The sequence below is a fragment of the Cyrtonyx montezumae genome, unplaced genomic scaffold (genome assembly GCF_038088225.1).
Source record: "Cyrtonyx montezumae isolate F1298 unplaced genomic scaffold, pur_monq_1.0 scaffold_17, whole genome shotgun sequence".
NCBI lineage: Eukaryota > Metazoa > Chordata > Aves > Galliformes > Odontophoridae > Cyrtonyx > Cyrtonyx montezumae.
Window position 1 is genome coordinate 30427991 of NW_027071903.1, and position 19772 is coordinate 30447762.

The 19772-nt window shown below is 46.2% G+C and overlaps 2 protein-coding genes across 2 annotated transcripts in view; both read left to right on the forward strand.

Moving 5' to 3' along the window:
* The window catches only part of SLCO3A1 (solute carrier organic anion transporter family member 3A1), a 111845-nt gene that overhangs the window by 80859 nt on the left and 11214 nt on the right, over positions 1-19772 (forward strand). Inside the window, exons 3-7 of the mRNA XM_065734017.1 lie at positions 3661-3759; positions 6612-6875; positions 13880-14044; positions 15975-16173; positions 17104-17242. Of these exons, the coding sequence (XP_065590089.1) occupies positions 3661-3759; positions 6612-6875; positions 13880-14044; positions 15975-16173; positions 17104-17242 (866 nt within the window). The remainder of the gene's footprint in view (positions 1-3660; positions 3760-6611; positions 6876-13879; positions 14045-15974; positions 16174-17103; positions 17243-19772) is intronic.
* CHD2 (chromodomain helicase DNA binding protein 2) overlaps positions 1-19772 on the forward strand; it is a 284189-nt gene that overhangs the window by 43813 nt on the left and 220604 nt on the right. The window lies entirely within an intron of this gene.

A 19772-nucleotide genomic window follows, 5' to 3' on the forward strand; every position in this document is an offset into this window, starting at 1 on the left:
CCACAGCATGACATCTCCCTTGTCCCCAGCGATTCCCCGTGGGGTCATGACAGCTCACGTGCGTGTTCTGCCCTCCTCTGTGCACCACGTATGTGCACTTTGTGGCTGTCACAGAACCATCTGGTCACTGTCACCCTCAACAGAGATCACATTTCGCTGCCTATTCCCCCACAGGGATGTGGTTACTGTGATACGATGGTGACACCACCTTTGGAGGGAAGTGTTTGGTTTTTTTCTTTCAAGGAAGCAAAAGTTTGGGAAGAAGTGCTGAGTAGTGTCAAATATCACACTTTGAAGTTTTTATTTACATGCTTCCCTTAAAACCCCGTTCCATAACAGAGCAGCTGGTCCTGGGGGAGCAGGCAAAGCTTTCCTGGGAGTGGGCTGCTCCATAGCACAGTGCACATCCGGGCACTGGTGATATTATGGATCAGCCAGAGGAGACTGTGCTGCTGTTTAACCTGGAAGTGACACTGTCTCCTGGCTGGGCACTTTAATGTTTGGACCGGTCTGAAGGACAGGGAGTGAAATCTTCCTTTAGCACGCTGTTCTCTCTCTTTACTTTAATGGAAAACTGCATTAGTAGTCCTGGGCCTTATTGGTGATAAAATGCTATCACAAAATGTCAGATCAAATAGTCCCCTCTGTTCCTATTCTTTCCCCAGCCTCTGGAAAATGTCTGTTAGTTGACAGTACAAAGTAGGATTTGGCAAATTGTTCCATTTGAGAAGATGGAAGGAAAATAATTCAGAGTTCTCAGTCCAGCCTGCACAGAGCGGGGAGAGAGGGATAGAGCAGGAAAACTGAAAATGATTACTGCCGTCATTTGGAATGAATGGGAAACAACCTAGCAAGGGGTGCTGAGCCATCCAGAATCTTAGCACATCTTTATCCTGGACTGGGAGAAGGTACTTCCCTAGGTCTTCTCTACTAAGCAGCATCTTTGTGGTTGTATGCCTGGGTGGGCAGTGTGGGAAGTACTGTCCTAATACTGGTGGTGATGAGCGGTCACGCAGCATTTCTCAGAAGTGGAAGGATATCTTCAGCAAATTTTAATTTGTGTGATTTCCTTTTGAGCCCTCAACTCCACTTTCATGTTTAAGTACAGAGATTTTACACAGATTGCCTGGCAGCCCAACTCATGCCAGTGCTGTGCTCTGCTGACCCTGAAGCACGGTCCAGCTCTCTCCAGGCCTTATCTATCACGACAGTCCATGCCTTGGTTTCTTTCAAGACCTATTCAGTTTGTGACATGAATTGTAAAACAATTTTACTGTAACCAAAGGATTTTGTTGAAGTCTTGAAAGAGGATAACAAAAAGACAGTGAGGAAAATCTTTTTTTCCTGATTTTAAGACAAAAAAAAAAAGTGAAACAATCATCTTACTGGAAGATCTTAGTGATGTCCCTGTTCAGTGTATACTCTATCCCACATTGCCCTCTAGTGAGGACGAATCATAGCGAATGAAGCACTGGTGTGAAGGAATATCTTTTTTTCTGTTCTTTATCTTATCTGGTTCCATAAAACACACTTTGCTTCTGTGTTTTTGCTTATATACAGTGCAGCTCATGCTTCTGTCTCTTTTTATCACCACCACCTCCAGAGGTGTTCTCTCAAGTATTAGAACTGGTCCCTCTCCTTCTGCCTGCTTAGTCCCGTGAGCCTGCGTCGGCCCCAAACTGCAATGTCACTGTGCTCCCAGGTCTCCAGAGCTGTTAAACACTTACAGAAAGCCATCTAGCAACAATCAGTAAGTTTTAAAAAGAGGAAACGTGTATCTGCTGCTTTTGGGGAACCAGTCATGTGTGCTTGATCCCATCTCTGCCATCTTAGGCCAGCCCTGCAGCGCCCTAGAGCTCCCCTCTCTAGGTTTGGGTGCCCTAAAAGCAGCTCTCTTTCCTTTTCCTTTTCCTTTTTCTTTTCAGGGCAGGGAAGTAAGAGCATAGGAATATCACACTCTTGCTGAAATCTAAGAGCTCTTCATCTGAAACAGGAGGTGTGTTTGTCACTGCCCCACGCACAGCTCTGGGGGATAGTGCACACTTCATCCAAAGTGCCCACGCATGCTTGACAGTAATTACACATAAATTCATAATTAATGTGCAGTTATCAAAGAAACTCCTAATCTTTGCTTGCCAGACTAATAGATACAGCCATTTCTCTGCCAGATAATGTCTGTTAAAATGAAATTCTTTGGCCCCACTAACAGGGTGGGTGGCCTAGGGAGCTGGGGTGAGTTGTACCATCACCCAGCCCTTGGTTCAATGACAGACACTAATGCCATCTAGTGACCAAAAAAATGGGTTGCCATCCAGTAGGTCTGGCTGTCCAGAGCCTCATTCGACTTGGCCTTGAACATCTCCAGGGATGGAGCATCACTCTGCATTGTAAAAATGAAGATATTTCTTGACCATACCGGTTTATTCTTCTTGGCTGAGCCGTCAGCAGCAGATGTGGGTTTCATTGCGGTGGATTGATGATCCCCTGGGAATATTTTGTAGCTCTGATCATTTCTTTGGCTTCTGAGAACTGCACACAGTTAAATTAAAGGTTTCCTGTTAAGGAACTTGAGGGCTGAGTTAGCAGTGTTATGTGCCTTATGCATGCACCAAGATGCTGGGCAGCATTCACAGGGAGGTTTGGGGGGAGATGTGAGTTATATCCTTGCAGGAGAATTAAAGCAGGATGATGTGAACAGGCTTTTTCACAGAACATCCCTGGCTGAGAACCCTGAGAAACCACTCTCCTCCTCACTGCTCAACCCAAAGCAAACGAGCAAGCTTCACTCCACTCCACACTATTCAGAATTCCCTGTGATTTCTTCAGAAAGCCATTTACAAGTCCCCTTAGGGACTTTGTGTTGTTTTTCTATCTCATGCGAAGGTGCTAAATATGTTTCTGTTGTCTAATTTACAAATGTTGTGTGTTATCTCTACTGCTTCTTTCTCTGGATTATCCTTACATCCCCCCTGCCTTTCTGCCCTGGATAATTGGGAGCTGGCAGTGTGCCTGCAGCCTTCCTGTTCCAGGGCCAAAATGAGAATGAGAATAAATGCTTCTAAATATCGTATCAAAGCTAGTAAGTAATCGGCTGCAATGGGTCTTTGCCTGGCATTACACTGGCTGTTTCATGTTCTGTGTGAGGAATGGGCCTTCAGGAGAGCTCTGAAGAGCTGTGAGTCTTGGGGAATATGTGCTATGTGGCAGATATTGATATCTGATGGGGAGAAGGGTTTCTCAAGTTTGAATGAATGCTCCTACCTCTCCAAAGGGACTTTGTCTGGCAGTCTTGACAACTCAGCATTTCATAGCTTTGCTGGTCCTAAATTCTGTGAATATCTGTATCTACAACAATTTAGCTGGAGGTGGCAAAGCTAAAGATTTACCTATAGGTACCTCGTGCTTTCCAATAAGACATCCAACCAATGTGCAGTATGAATCCATGTGATCTTTCCAGCTCAATAGAAATCCGTCAGCATTATCACAGCTTCATCTATTCTTCATCCTGAAAGTCTGTGGAAAAGCAAAAAGCATTTTGGGTGCCCTTTTGTCTGAAGCATTTGACACAAAGACATATCTGTTTGGTACCAATAAGAACATGCCATCTTGCAGAAGACAAGTGAGCCAAGTACTAATTTCTGTTTTTCTCTTTCCTTGTAGGGATCCTGTTTACGATGCTGGTATTTGGACCAGCCTGCGGATTTATCTTGGGCTCCTTCTGTACCAAAATCTATGTGGATGCTGTCTTCATCGACACAAGTAAGGAAAACTGCATTTTGTTGAAAATCATATCAAAAACATTGATGCTTGCAAGTTTGAGCTGCTTCTCATTCCTCCTGGAGAGCTCCTTGTTGCTTTTTTTGTGACCAAGATTCCAAACTTTTCAGCCCTGTCCCCATAAACAACAGGTTCATAGTGGCTTTCTTCCTTCCTACTGTGAGATAAGTTTTTACCTCTTAGAGGACACCTGGAAACATCACTGTCTGTAAGCATTGGGTAGTACAGATGTATTAATGCTAGGGCAGCTGTGTCCAGGGCATGGGATGAAATCTGTAGAGCTGCCATCTGAGGACCTGGGGATAGCAGCCAGGCTCTCTGACCTGTACCATGCCCAGTGCTTCCTGCACATGACCCTGTGGACAGGTTCATCCCACAACATTGTAGGTTTTCTGCCTACATTTGTGCTAATTACTGCTCACCTTGGCTCCGTATTCGGTTAAATTGAATGGTTTACAAATTGTTACAGCTTCCTGCACTATGCCTCCTTGCCATTAGAGGGCAATGTGTAACAGGCTTTTCTCCGCTGCTCCCCAAGCCCTGCGGACTGCAAACCTAATGCTTCACGTTGTCACCTTTGAGGGTGTGCTCCAGTTTTGTGATGTCGCTAATACATCTTCTCAGGATGCAGCTGGATGGAGTTCATCCTTACAGGGGTCAGAACAGAGCTGCACCAATCTAACAAATGCTGCTGGCCTTTTCTTAGTATTGCTTGTATGTGTCAGCTGGAGAAATCTAAGCAATATCACACGTGCAGGAAAGAAGTCTCTTTTTCAGTAGCCAGTACTGTTAGTTGTGGGTTGATCAAGCACCTCGTGGCCTGTTTTCATTCCTTGTAAAGATATATAAAACACTTGCGTGGTCCTGAGGACAGAGGAGCTTGCTTGAACCTTGCTCCATGTTTGACTATGAAGCACGATTCACTTCAAAATATGAACGTGCAGAGGAAGAAGCTCCTTCTTCCATTAGATTAAGCTGTGTAACTCCTCACTGCATGGCATGAAAGCTTTACAAATCAGTTCAGAAACATCTGGATGAGGTTATAGGAGAAGAAATGAAAAAGACACTGTGTCTGGTTTATAAAGTCCCCAAAACACAAATTGCAAGAAGTATAAAGAATAACATCAGGAACGCTTTGGATTTATCCTTGTGCACTTTCTGGGCACCTGCAGTCGGTTCCTCCCAGGCAGGATGCTGACATAGGTGAAAAAAGAATGAAATCTGACTGTTTTATATAAGATCTTTGCTCCATGTTTAGAGCTCAAAGAGCCCCAGATAAAGAAAGAGAATTGGAGGAGGGTGCTGTGGCATTAATGCCAAGAAGCCTGGAGGGGCCGTGCTCAGCAAGTTGTAGAGCGGGGATAGCACTTTCCAACTGCAGGTCCAACTGGCTTTGGTCCATGGCTGTCATGCAGAGTTTGGGGCACGTGTGGCCTCAGCCTATTTTTGAATGGGAAAGAGATTCCACATTACAGCTGAAGACTGAACTGCAGAGGGTGAGGCTGTCCTGCTCCCCATTTCACACCAAAGTTGTGGGGTGCCAGGGCACCTGGGGCACAGCCCTCCATACAGCACCTCTGCAGGAAGGGGATGCGAGGAAGACCTTTGTTTTCGTGGCTGTGTTCCCAGGAGCCTGAAAAGATGTGCTTTCAGGCAGAAGGAAATAACAGCAGAAAAAATTCAATCCCTCCAAAAGACTATTTTTCAAACTTTATATATATTTGAGTGCTGCACGTTATTTTCCCTAAGGAAAAAAGAGTTTCCTTCTGTCTCTGCTCGAGAGACAACTTGATTGCCTCACTTGAGACAGATATGTCAGTAGCCGTGCCCAGACAGACATGGTGAGCAGAACAGCTTGTTATTGCAGCCACATGGAGCCCAGTCTCCTGGGGAGCCAGCTCCCAGCACTGGGCACCTTCCACCAGTGCCTAGTGGCCATGGCTGTGGGGTTGCTGTTGGGAATACAGCATCTGCTCTCCTGTTGCTTATTTTTATTCCCATAAATTGACACCAGTGCTCTCTTTTTTCCTTATCTCTGCTGAGTGGCAGCTAACATGATACCCTTGCCTTTTACTCTGCTTTTTTTTTTCTCTTTTCTGATACTATCTCTACATATCCAGGCCCATTTGCTACAGTGAATGGGTCTCTTCCAGTTTTTTTTTTTACATCTTGTAAATATTTCCCAATATTTAGGACCCTCCACATCATCACAGCTGCTCATATTGCTCGAATGTCCTAAAGGACTAAGGCCTGTGAATTCAAAGCAAAGTGCTGATCTGGAGGAGCAGGATGTCTCCAAGGAGCACCCTTGACTGTGCTGCTTCTATTCCATGCTGTCTTTGCACACCAGCTGCATGTGTTTACTATTCTTTCGGGTATTTTCCAGTCTTCGTGCGGCCACAGGTCTTAGTTGAGCACAGGTTTCACACCATGGAGCCCATATGCACTGTGTTGCAGAGCACATCACTCCTCCATCAGCCATCTCCAGAACCATCCAGCAGCTTTCAGGGAGGCCCCTGAGGGTTTTTCAGCTGTTTAACCCACTGGGCCGGTGAGACCCAAAACCTCGGTGCCAGCAAATGGGGCACTTGATACACAGCAGCACCCTAGAGCTGGCAGAGCCAAAGACACCGCAGAGGAGCTCTGACTGTGGGGTCTTGCAGAAACTGGAGATGCCACCAAGACAGACAAAGGGATGGGCTGCTTGTCCTAAAGACCTCTTGCTGGTGGAGATCTGCATGTGCTGATAGCTCGCATGGGATGGATGTAGGACTCCTAACTCCCTTGTGTTCCCTTCAGCCAACCAAACCACTGACATACATTTTCCTTTGTAGGTAAGCTGGACATCACCCCAGATGACCCTCGCTGGATTGGCGCGTGGTGGGGAGGCTTCCTGCTCTGTGGTGCCTTACTCTTCTTCTCGTCCCTGCCCATGTTTGGCTTCCCACAGTCCTTACCCCCACGGCCGGAGCACGCTGGGGAGAGTGAGCAGGCCATGCTTCCTGACAGGGACTACGAGAGAACGAAGCCGAGCAACGGGGTCCTGCGGCACGCGCTGGATGCGGAGAGCAGCACGACCTGCTTCCAGCAGCTGCGAGGTGAGGCACTGGCTCTGCTCACGTTTTCTGTGAGAGGCAGCAGCAGCAGGCTAACAGCTGGTTGGATTTATAATTGGGCTCTGATTTGGGCTATCTACCTTTGCCGAGAAAAAAAATACAAGCCTCGTATCCTGAGATGTCAGTCCCTAGCTTCTAATTATCTCTGGTATTGTCCTCATTTTAAAGACAGACTTTGTTCCACTTGAAAGATTTTTCTTAAAATACAAATCTTCAGAAATCCATGATACTCCTGTAGAGTTGATAAAAATGAAGGGGAACGCGGTCACCGAAGCCATTTGTGAGCAGTCCTGCTTTCCTCTGCCTCCTGAAACAGAGCAAACTAGCAAAGGCAGACAGAGGGGATGGGGAACTCCCAGTGCTGGGGTGGCAGCAGGGCCAGTGCAGCCTCAGACACAACACAGCCCTTACACTGGGATGGGAAAGAGAGAGATATCAGCCCAGAACAGCAACAAAGCAGCAGGGCAGAAAATGGCTTGTAGCAGGTGAGGGTAGAAAACCCTATATCACATCCTTCGGTGACATCGATGAAGCTGGTTCTAATTAAGGTCAGCTAAAGATCCCGCATAGTGCAGGAGTGTGGGCACATATCCTTGTTCAATACACTGCAACAGAAAATCCTTCATCTGAGAGGGTGAAGCACTACCAGCTCTGTAGTACTGGTGGCTCCGTCCCACTCTCTGTCACTGTGGCAGAGCAGGTTTTGTTATTGTCTGTCACATTCTGATGACTGAGGACGAAATCACTTATTCCCTGTGCAGCTGCTGTAATTGGGAGTTGAATGAGGTGTGTGTGGGGAAGAAAAAGAGGCTTTGGGAAAAAATATTTTCTCAAATATAAAAAATGCCTTGAATAGTTGATGCGGTTGTTCATTAAGGGAAGGTCAGAGATGTGAAATGTTGGCTTGATGAGAAAATTCAAATGGAAGGAAAGGTAAAAAGATAGATTGTTTGAAAATGTGTCAGTGGAATGATTTTATCTTCCTGTCCTTGTGGCAAGGATTTTCTCAGGGTTGGGAAACAGGCTTTTTACGTGGTACATCCATCTGGGTGATTCTGTGGCTTTTTGTGGACCCATTGGAGCATCTGGTTCTGGCTGCTACATTTTGGCACGGGCTGGACATTTTTGCAGGTTTTCATACAGTGGAATAAACGAGTGTGGTGTGTCGGTGCTGCATGGAGGGGCAGCAGTTCTGCCTGGGGATGATGCAGAGCAAGCTGACTTGCACGCAGACAGGCCGCAGAGAGAGGTGCCACAGCAGCTACTGCTCATTGAAGTACTGAAATTAAAATTCCATATCCATATGCTTCAAAGTATTGGTTACATCAGGAGGCACCACAGTCCTCCATGTTAGTCTTGTCACTGCAGGTAAACCCCATTCGGATCAGTGAGTTCCAGAAGTCTCTATGTAGATGGACTTTGAAGTACAATTTACATCACATCAAATAAGAGAGGGAATGACCTTTTTAGTTACGCCTTTGATGCTGTCACAGCCAATGTGGTGTTGGTAGCTGGCATCTTCTTTCAAGTCCCTTGGCACTGTTGTCAGAGTCAGAACATGGCCAAGAGTCACATTTGTCCACGTGCCCTCTTGGAGGTGAGCAGACATGGATGGCAAGGGAGGACCAACCTCTGGATCACCCATCCCTGATGCATAGTGCTGAAGGTGGAGGTTTCAATCTTGCTATGTATAAACGTATATTGTTTTGCCAGCAGCTGATAAATAAATATATATATATACATATATGTTTATATACATATATATGTCTCTTGGCCTGTCATGGGCTTGGAATTTGTATGTTTGAGAAGCTGAACAATAGAAGATGTACATGGGGCTGTGGCTGGAAGCATTCACTGGGATTTGTGTGGTCATCCATCTCTTGGGCATTGTGTGAAAAGGAGAGTTTATTCTCTGGGCTTTGTGTGAACAGTGTTGTATCAGTAGTGCATCTTTGAAGGCTGAACTCCTTTTTGGCTATTAAATGGTTCTGATTTTTTTTTGTTTGTTTTTTTCAAGCCTTACAGTAACTGTTGCAAGTGAGTGGCCATGGCAGGAGGGAAGTAGGGTTGTGTCACCTGGAGATGTGCTCCCAGCTGGGTCGTGACTGCCAGCAGACATCAGGGCATGTCTGGAGGGAGGATGCTTGAGACACCACTTTTGAGAGATAGTGAGATGCAAGGCTGGTTGAGATTTCTTGGCTTTAGTATGGAGAAAAGCTGTGACTAATATTAAAGCAACCATCTTCCCCTTCTCCACGAGAAAGGAGCACGTTGTCTTCCAGAAAGCCTGGAAATAGCACTGAGAAGAGCTTACCACCTCCAAACGAGAGAATGCGTGCTGCACCATTTTAGGTGATTACTATTCCAGTTAAGCAACACCAGTCCATTTGGGAGCGCAGGGAAGTGAAGGATTAATAACAGGAAGAGGATGGATAAATGCTGCCATTGATCTTTACTCATATGCCAGCCTGGCAGGGTTGTTCCAGCCCAGAGCTCTGAAGTGTCATCTGTGCAAGCAGCCCTGCTGCCCTGAGGGCACAGCTTTCCATTCATTCCTCTGTCCTGCCCTGGGGACCTCTGTGCTGTTGGGTCTGGAGATGACGCTCAGCTCTGGCAGGGCACCTGTGCCCTCTGCTCCTGTCTGCCCAGCATCTGCCCTTCACCTCGCACTAACACACCACCTGCTCCAGGACGTGCTTGGAAAAAATACACTGTCAGAATCAGTTTTTCACAGGAAAGTATCCATCTCTTTGAATTTGAATGGTCAATTCTGCTGATATTTGCTTTCAGGCTGCTTCCTTGGCTTTTTCTTTAACCCTTCTGAAACATCCCGCTCTGAATGCTTTTTGTTTTCAAATTAGTTAAGTTAGAAATTCATTGCATCTGTCTAGAGAAATAAAAAAATGTAAAAGGATTGAAATTGGTATGGAATCCTTCAGCTTTGGAGGGAGAATTTCATTCACAAGAAATTAAAAGAAAACCTACAGTGAAATTAAATGAATTCCGAAACTACAAATTCCCTTGATTTGGAAACATTTTGGTTTCCACCCAGCTTCATTTCCAAGAGTGTAGGAGGGCTGAGTTGTACAGCTGACAGCTGTCTTGTCTTCTGTTCGCTTCCTTCCTGCTCTGTGCACCAATCTGCTGACTACCCAGGGGGAGAGCTGCTCTGCATCCTGGGTTTCTTTCCCCAAAAGCGCCCTCTGGTTTTGCTGGGCCAGGAGCTCCCAGCTGTGCAGGAAGTCCCAAGTCATGAAATGCCTGTATTCCTCAGGGTGAGCTCGTAGGATTGCATGAGATTAGCAGCTAACACAATTAGTTCTAAATTCACAGCTTTAACGAATCTGAGAACATCACACGTGTTTCAGGTCCTGTCTCTGAAGAAGCCTGTTTGACACGGGTGTCATCCTTCTCCTTCGTGCCATCTGCGATATTAATTTTGCCCAGACCTCATGGACTTTGATAGATTAAACTCACCTGAGTTATCTCTAGTGCCTCTTGCCTTGTTCCATCTTCCCTTTTATAGGAGCTGCCTTTTTCCAGGAGGTATTTTCTTCTTGCTGCCTGCACTGTTTTCTTTATCCCATATTCCTCAAGCGAGGTGCAGATCTTGCCTTTTGTTTCCTATTCAAATCTGATGCTTGCTGCCTTCATTGCTGTTGGAGAGGAGTATTTCAGATCAGTGCTAAATTTTGCCTTCCCCTCATCATACTGTCCTAGGTGGACTGGGCTCTAAACTTCCTTCTAATTTATTACTTCGCTTTCTGCGTTCTTCATCTTTACTGCAAATTGAAAACATGTCTCTGTAGGGTGCTCCAACTGGAAAAAGGGGCCTTGGTGATTGTAATGCTCCAAACAATTCATTTCAAGCACCAACATGATGATTATAGTTTGTCGTTTCTGGAGAGTAGTTAAACCTCATGTAATGAGGTTGCCAATTATTCCCTGTACTCCCCGATGTTTAGTGACAAATCAAAGCTACTTGGTGTACATAAGCGCATTTGCTTGTGGAGCCCGTGGTCTGTCACCCTCAGCAGGAGAGGATGCTTGACGCCTCTGCAGCCAATGTTTGGCCTGGGTGTTGCTTAGGGTGTTACAAGATGGGAACTGGAGAGATTAGCGGGGGTGGATGAGAGCTGTGGGACATCTTCCTCGATCCCTTCCAACCTGAATGATCCTATGGCCAAACACTGCAAGCAGAAAGTCTGAAGTGTTGGGCATAAATGCTTCAGTGGAGAAAAGATGATGAGATTCTACTTATTCTCGGTGTATCTTGCATTGGCAATGGGAATCACTTTTCTGTAGCATGTTGAGTACATTGGGATGAGGATCTTATGTTAAATGAGCTGGTCTTTTTGACTACAGAATCTACAAAAGATCTCCAGGGTCATCTGATCCAACTATCAACTCCCCCCCCACCCCCCCATGCCCACTGACCACATCCCTCAGTGCCACATCCCTACAGCTCTTGAACACCTCCAGGGACAGTGACTCCACCACCTCCCTGGGAAGCTGTGCCAGTGCCCAGCCACTCTTTCTGAGAATAATCTTTTCCAAACATCCAGTGGTGGAGGGTGAGTCTTTCTGAGCCATGTCTGATACAGCTAGTGCATTCTCCTAGAGGCCTCTTGGGATTATTTTAAACCCTTACCTCCTTTCTTTTCCCATTTGGTGCGTGGACTTCAACGTCAGATTTATAACAACGTTTTGAAGCTGCAAAGCAGGCAGCTAACTTTTTGGGCTAGAGCACACGTCCAAGTTCTGATTGAGTCAGCAAGGCTCAGGGTAACGTTTATCATCACTTCAGCTGGGATCAGCTCCAGGGAAGAAGCTGTTGTGCTGGGGCTTTCCTGACCCCCTTCAGATGTTTTCCATTCCCCCTTCACACCAGGCACCATATGCCAGGCAGCTGAAAGCACGTCACTTCAGTCTATTGAGAGAATTTTAAACTTCACTGCTGACTTTTAATCTCGTTCCCAGAGGTATTTCACCCCAAGAACTGAGACAGATAAGGCAGCAGCAGGTGTCAAATGAATCATCGTAACGGGTGGCAGTAGCAAGATGAAAGGATATTCATTTCTTTGGGGAGCCTCTTGTCATTTTCCTTAGAAAATAAAAGGGGATGAGCTGGCCCATGCTGAGGGATGGTGGAAGCTGCCTGGCATTGCCTACTTTGCCTTTGCACTCTTTGCAGTGGGTTTTGTATCAGACCCTCCAGTAGGAACAGAGCCCTGTTGCAGTGCATATTGACCAGACGAGTGACATGGATGGATTTGGGCTTTGTAACGCGTGATGATTTGGTACCAGCATTGCCATCTTCAGCAGTAAATATCCACCATCTTGAACTCCCTCCTGCAAAAGTCAGGCTGTCATCATTATTTGGTGGATAAAGTTACAAATAGACCTCTGTGTCTTTACATTTGAATTGGCACAGAGCTGCATCTCAAGGAATCCATTAATCTTGTACAAATTGAGCTCCAGAGGCACAAAAAGCAGTAATGCCTTAAATATGGCTTTCCAATCTCAGCTCTGCCAAGTCCACCTTCGCTGTTTTTTCCCCTTATTTTCCTGGCAAAATGGGAAGGTCTGTAGGTGGCCACCAAAGAACTGAAGGAGGCAGCAGGTGGTTTCTGAGATTTATCCACGTCTGAATCACTGTGGCTTCTCCCTCCCTGTCTCTTTTTATTTTTATTTTTATAGTCCCATTCTACTAAAAAATCCTATGCCTCCTGCACCTCCATTATGTTCAGCAAATCCTCTGGAAGCAAGAATTTTGTACAGCACGAAAAAAACATTTGTGCTATAAAGAGACTAAAAACTGTGGAGTAGCCCCTTCCAAAAAGGTTAGATCAAACCTAATTATAACCCTTTTTTTTCCCCCAAAGAAAGAACTGTGGGGACCCAAGCGGAGTCTTGACAAAGAGCCATGCATTTGCTTGCTGAGGCCAACGCAATTAGATTTTGCACCAAAAAAAAAAAAGCCCTAAGGGAAAACAGAAGCCACACCAGAGAAATCTGTCATCTGCTAGACCCTGGTACGCCAGAGGGGGGTGGGAAATGGATTTTCAGAATGCAAATAGGGGCCCATTGAGGCTTCACTCCACTTCAGCAGGGTAATTTTCAAACTTAATGATTTTCACATTTAATTCAGGAAGAAATTAGTCATCAGGTATTGAGACAAAGCAAGGCTTTCTCCTGTACTGGGATGTTTTCCTCTTCAAGCTGTGTTATCTCTGCAATAATTAAAATGTTCGCTGAAGTAGAAAATGTGCTATCTGATTCATTAGCCAGATTTCCCTTTGTAAGGTAACTTGTGTTTGCTTATCAGAAATAGAGATGGGCTTGGAGAAGAGGACTCTGGACACTAATGATTCGGGAGGGAGGAGCAAGGGATCATGAAACTAAAGCAGGTGTGCATTGCACAGCAAAGAGCTCAGTGTGTCCCCAGCTACCGAGGCTGGTGGGGTCCACACCAAAGGTGTTCATCTGCTCAAGGTCAGGCTTATGGGAGCATGCAGGCCAATGTGCCTGATGTCCCTTATGCCCGTGAGCAGCCACATCTCCAGGCTAAAAAGGAGAGTTTCAGCTTGCACCCAAATGTGCTGCAAGATGTCTATTGGCAAGCAAGGCGGATGTGAGCTCGGATTAACTTGTGTCTGAAGGCTTGAAATAATGTGTGGTGCTCATCAGCTTGCTCAATAAAAACAATACTGGGTTTTGGTGGACCTCCCTGTGGAGGAAACAAGCTGGAAAGCATTGATCCTTCAAAATTTCTACATAAGCTGTAACACTTAAGAAAATGACAGGTGACTTCTTTTTGCACCTCCATTATCTGGCTCTTTAGATGGTACTTCATTCTGGTGTTGCCACTTTTCAGTCAGCTTGCATTATGCCAATCTAGTTTTAGTACCATGTGTTTGTTCTACAGGAGAGCGCTTTGAGCAGAGCCTACACAATAGCACGTCTCCCTTTTCCGTCTCTTCTAGTGATCCCCAAAGTAACAAAGCACTTGCTCTCCAATCCTGTCTTCACCTGCATCATCCTGGCAGCCTGCATGGAGATCGCAGTGGTGGCAGGCTTTGCTGCCTTCCTGGGGAAGTACCTGGAGCAGCAGTTCAACCTCACCACCTCGTCTGCCAACCAACTGCTGGGTGAGTAACCACGGCACTGCCGAGGCTCCAGCATCCAGTGGCATTGGAAAGTGCTCAGCATGGCTGCTGGCTGCAGCCAAGCTGTCTGATAAGGCTGCCAAAAAAGTAACTTGCCCAACACTCAGAACGGTGATGGCCCTGGAGTATCCAGAAACACAGTGGCTCTGATGTACAGCAGAAATCCCAACCCTCTTGAGCCATTTGGTTACATAAAACCACAACTGCTTGTCAAGCTACAGGGCCGCCCATCCAACTACTTGTCTCCTGGTCCACATATCCCAGATTTCTCCAGCCCATGTCCATTTGGTTAAGGCAGCCAAAGCCTCCTGCTTGTCCCTCCTTTCCCCTTGTACTGGAAATGGCAGGGCTGCGATCAGCTGCTTGTGCAGCTTGGTTGTCTTTCAAATTCCCCTTCTCTCTGAGTCTGCTGTACTGCTGCTGTTTCCCATATTCTCTGTGTTTCTCTACATTCATTTGTTCTCTGTCAGGATACTGATGCATATGCAGGATCTTCATTTATTTTTTCCTGCTGCTCATTTCCAAGCAGTCTGGTGATTTGCTTATGACATCCGTTCTCGCAGCAGCACTCATTTAAAATATCTGCAAGTTGGTTTTGGGTTATCTGTAAGCACAGCTCACCAGATGGGCATCTGGCAGTGACCTCCTGAAAACCGGGACATCATGAAAAGGATGGATCTTAGTATCAGAATAAAAAACTCACAAGCTGCTCTCCTGACAGTTACTTATTTTCACATTGAACACTGATATTTTTCCATTTTGGCCCAGTTTTCCAAAAGAAACAGTCCCCTGCTGTCACTGTTGCCTTCACCAGTGACACAGAGGTCTCAAACACATTGGGTATTTCTGTCCGTCCTGAAAATTAAAGGCTTGGCAAAGGAAGGCAACTTCTCTATTGACCCACTGGTAGAAGGAAAACCACTGCAGTGTTTGATGGAGAATGCCTGGCCAACTAGCATGTGTACAGCTGGCCAGTCTGCAGGGTGGGAATTGCCCCAAGCCAGAGCACATCCTGCCTCTGACCCAGCAGGAGGAAGGGAGACGTTGATACTTCCACTGTCTTCACAACAACTTGTTTAATTTAAGCAGCATTGCTGCCAGATTTCCCAGGTGGTGTTTGTAGGAGTCCATAAATGCCAGGATTTGGATGCACTTCTGTGCTTAGCTTGGGTAGGTAAGGTTTGGAGCGTAACTGGCAGCAAAGGGATTAAATTGAACCCAGACAAGTTTAGTGTGATAATGCTTTTCTGTGCCCGAAAAGTGAGTCACTTCTGGCAGTGATTTTGCATCTTACCGTTGAAGAAGATTCTATAAGGGAGGTTTAATATTTTCTTGTGCAACTGCTGCCTAATCTCTGAAAATCACAGTACTTTGAAGTATACCAAGCAGAGTTCATCCAAAGTCTGTCAACACCTCAGAATATTCTTGACTTTTCTGGCTGCCAGTTGTCACAGGAAGCGTTAGAGATGCTGCTGTTCAGGTTAGGGTGGGCCAACCTCAGCAATTTTGCTATCCCCCTACAGTATGGGAGAAAACTGAAAGAAGATCCTGGTTTATCTGCACAAAGCAGAATATCTGTTTGCATACATTCTTCTCTGTTAGGCAGCCCCACTTGTACCCTAAAATGAGACTGGAGAGAGCAGCACAGATTTAATTGTGCAGTGCCTGAGATGTGGACAGGAGAGAAGTGGTCGGTGAGTTGGTCTGCCAGTCCAGACAGGCTCTAACACTGCCAGGTATCACAGCCTCTGTGGTTTGGGATTTGTTTACTTCCAAGAAGAAACTCAAATAATGAATAAATTCCAGCTTGGTGCTACTCCAGTAGTTGATTATTAGAAGATTTCACCATGTAATAGTGTTGTTCACTGAGCCTTACCTGCTCTTGTTGCTAGCTGATTTTTTCCTCTTGCAGGGATGACAGCAATCCCGTGTGCATGTCTGGGCATATTCCTGGGCGGCCTTTTGGTGAAGAAGCTCAGCCTCTCTGCTCTGGGAGCCATCAGGATGGCCATGCTGGTGAACCTGGTGTCCACAGCTTGCTATGTTTCGTTCCTGTTCCTGGGATGTGACACAGGACCTGTGGCAGGGGTTACTGTTCCCTATGGAAACAAGTAAGTACCCAGAGATTCAGGGTCTCCCCTCCAACCAGTCAGCAAAAGGCAAATCTCATTCAGCCTTGCCAGCAGAAATGCTGTGTTATTGTCATCCATGAGCAGCCTTCAGGCAGTGCTGGCCCACAAGCAACCACATGAAGCAAGCAGCTTAATGAGGGCCATGTCAAACAGTGCTCTCACTCTGAGGGCTTTCATACCACACATCTCTGTGAGAGCTGAGTGCCCACAGCTGACAAATGAGTTTTATTGAAATCAGCCAAACTGAATCTAAAGGTGCCAGACCCGATGGTGAACCTGTGGCCACTTATATAGCGTTGGGTCCAGTGCACCATCTGGTTTCTCCTGACATCAAGGGGCACACAGTGCTTCATTTGCTTTTTGAAGTGCCTGAGGGGGATTTGCAAAACCGTGATTTAGAGATGGGGAAATTCAGAGATGGTGGAGAGAGCATTAATAGCTCCAAACCCATTTACATGGGTGAAATGATGTACCCAGTTCACTGTAGCACTCACAGGATGTGGAGAGAGTTAATCTATACTTTATTTTCTGGTGCTTCTGGTGCTCCTCAGCATATAGTTATGACTATTTTGGAGATGAAACCTTCAGGCTCTCGGCTGCTCACTGCTCTAGAAAAACAGAGCACTTCCCTGGGCAAGTCTTTGGGGCTGCTCATTGGAAAGGCAAAGTAGCCCAAGTCTCACATGAGATGTCCTGTTGTGGAAAGATGGTGGCCAAGGCATTTCTGTCCCCAGGAGAGACTGTAGCCTGGATTTCTTCAACTGGGACCCATATAGCCTGCACTCTGCTTTTTGTAATTTATTTGCCTTATCTGACCCCCTTCAAAGCCCTGTTTATATGGCACTGATCAGAAAAGACAGCTGACATCATTACACTGCCTCTTAATTTCTTTTTCTTTTTCTCTTACAGCTCAACTCCAACCTCATCTCTGGACCCATATTCCCCCTGCAATAACAACTGTGAATGCCAAACAGATTCCTTCACTCCAGTCTGTGGGGCAGATGGGGTCACCTACCTGTCTGCCTGCTTTGCTGGCTGCAGCAGCACAGTAAGCAGCCCTTCCTTGGTAGCTCTTGTTTGTAGGAATGAATCTGTGAGAAGTTAGCAGATACCTGGTAGAGCAGCTCATTTGCAGTCAGTAGTGGTTAAATCCCCTAAAACTCAGATTATCCTTAGCTGTTTTTTGCTCTGTTGCAAAAAAATGCCCTCCTGCTCTGTCAGCAGTGTGCCAGGGTCACTCTCAAAGTAGGATGGCTTTTCATCCTTCTGCTCCTCCTTCAGTTTTTCTCCTCAGTATTGAAGCAGAGGAACACAAGGGGAAATGTGCATGTTTGTCCTTTGGCAGAACTCACATCTTCTGCATGAGCCTGCTGGCCCGAGCTGTGGGAAAAGCATCTGTCTCCTCCTGCTGCTCCCGTCCACCTGACTAAGTTTGCTCCATCTCTTTTACTCTTTTTTTCCACTTGCTATTTTCCCAAGTCTGATTCCCTAGATAGACACGACCAGATCCTGATTTCATTCACTCGTGTTGAAGATTTCCCTCTACTTCTCCATTTCTCAGTTCTCAGGAGTTTATTCCTTTAGAAAACTCCTGCAGACCAATCCATCTCTGTGCGAAGACGTGGAATTTTTAGCAGTATCTCAAAAGTCTGGTTTTCCATTTAGTGCTGCTGAAATGCTGACGTCTCCCAAGTTACACCATGAGTGAGTGGGAGGTGAGCCTGGTCACAGTGACCACTTGCAGCTGCAGTGCACACCACGTGTAGTTGTCTCTCCATGGCTGCATCCTTCCTTTCGAGGAGGCAGCAGAGACACAAGGTCACTGCTAACAAGAGCAGTCTCTAGGTACGGATGACCCAGGAGCTCACACCTCTTCTCTCCTGAATTCCCACTCCAGTCTTGAAGATGCAGGCATCCCTTTGACAACAGGGAAGCACTGTGGAGTCAGGGTGCTTTCAGCAGCCCCAGCATGGACTCTGTGAGAGTGTGACCCCGGCCATGGTACACGTAAAGGCGTTACCTTCTGCCTTCCTCTCAGCAAGAGACATGACCCTTGGAGCAGTAACGTGATGATTTTAACAAGAAGCCAGCTTGTCCAGGGCACGCAGAACAGTGTCTCACCAGTTCCCTGAGCCCTTAGCAAGAATACAACCAGTGTCACTCATGTCTGGAGTGCAGGAACAACCACCTCGCTGTGTGACTCAGGGCAAAACTCCTGCTCCTCTGGAAGGAGCACGGTAATGAAAATTCAGCTCTGCCTGTTCAGCATGCAGCTGCCTGACCTCGTGCTTCTTAAGAGCAAACCTCCGAGCAAGAACCTCACTCTCCCTTCCTCCTCTCTTATTCACTCATTCTTTCTTATTTTGCCCTTTCATCTCCATCTCGGAGTTCTTTTTGTTGCTTTGCTTTGTGTATTTCTTTGCAGCAACGTTTTGAACACAAATTAGTGAAGCAATAGCATCATCTGAAAAGGGTATTACCAAGAGTTATGGACCAGTTTGGCTATGCAGTGGCCCTGAGGCAAAGCCAAATTTCCAAACCAGGTTTTAAACCCATAATCCAGGTAATGACCTGTCTAGAGGGTCTTGTGAATGTTATATGCTTGTGATGAGCCAAGGGTTGCTTTTTACTGAGACATAAAATTCTCTGAATGCTTTATTTAACTTTACTGCCTTGGACGTTTCTGACTGCTTCTCTCCAATTTTCCTCTGTGAACAATTTCTGAAAGCGGTTTGTAGCTCAGTTAGTTGTTTCTTTTTCATTTGTGCTCTCTTATTGAGCTGGTTGCACACCTATCCGAAAAGCTTTATGAGTGTCGGTGCTGACAGCCAGAGCTCTGATGCCCACAGGAGAATCTCTTCTGGGCCATTCCCACGAGTGACCCACGCATGCAAAGCCTTTGACAGTATTGATAGTGCTTTTCTTAACTTCCCTTTAGGCTGGAGGTGCTTGCTTTCCAGCCTGGCCTTGCAATACTGGCATCTCAAGGCTTTACAGTGAAGTAGCAGCTTGTCTATTTCCTATCATCAGAGCCAGGGTTTAAAATATGAGATGATTGAAAACATGGGAAATTTGTGTAGGTAATTAATCCAGACGTAGGATGCAGACTCTGCATTTGTGCAGCTTCACATATCCACAGAAAATCTGCTGGGCCGTGGAAGTCTGATAAATGTGTGGTGTGGTTGAATGGTTGAATGGTGGTTGGGGGCGGGGGGGGTTGCAGAGAAGAGAATCTGTAATAATTTGGCACGGGTAACAAAAAAGTTGCTTCTCCACAGGGCGAAGGTAAAAGCCCATCTTTGATGTTGCCTTGTTTGATCTCTGTGAGTTGTGTAGCACGTCAGTAATAAAAGATCAAAGATCTCCCAAGTAAGGATGAGGCACAGCACAAAGCAAGCGGATGTAGTTGGTACAAACTACTTGCATTGCTTTGGGACACCACTTGGGTGCAAAGTGATTGAAAAAATGGATGGAGGGACAAAGAGTCAGGGTACAAAGGTAGGGTCCGGTGACATGGATTGTTATAGCAGGTAGAAAGTCACATCAGTGGGAGGAGAATGTGCCCCGCTGTTGCCAGA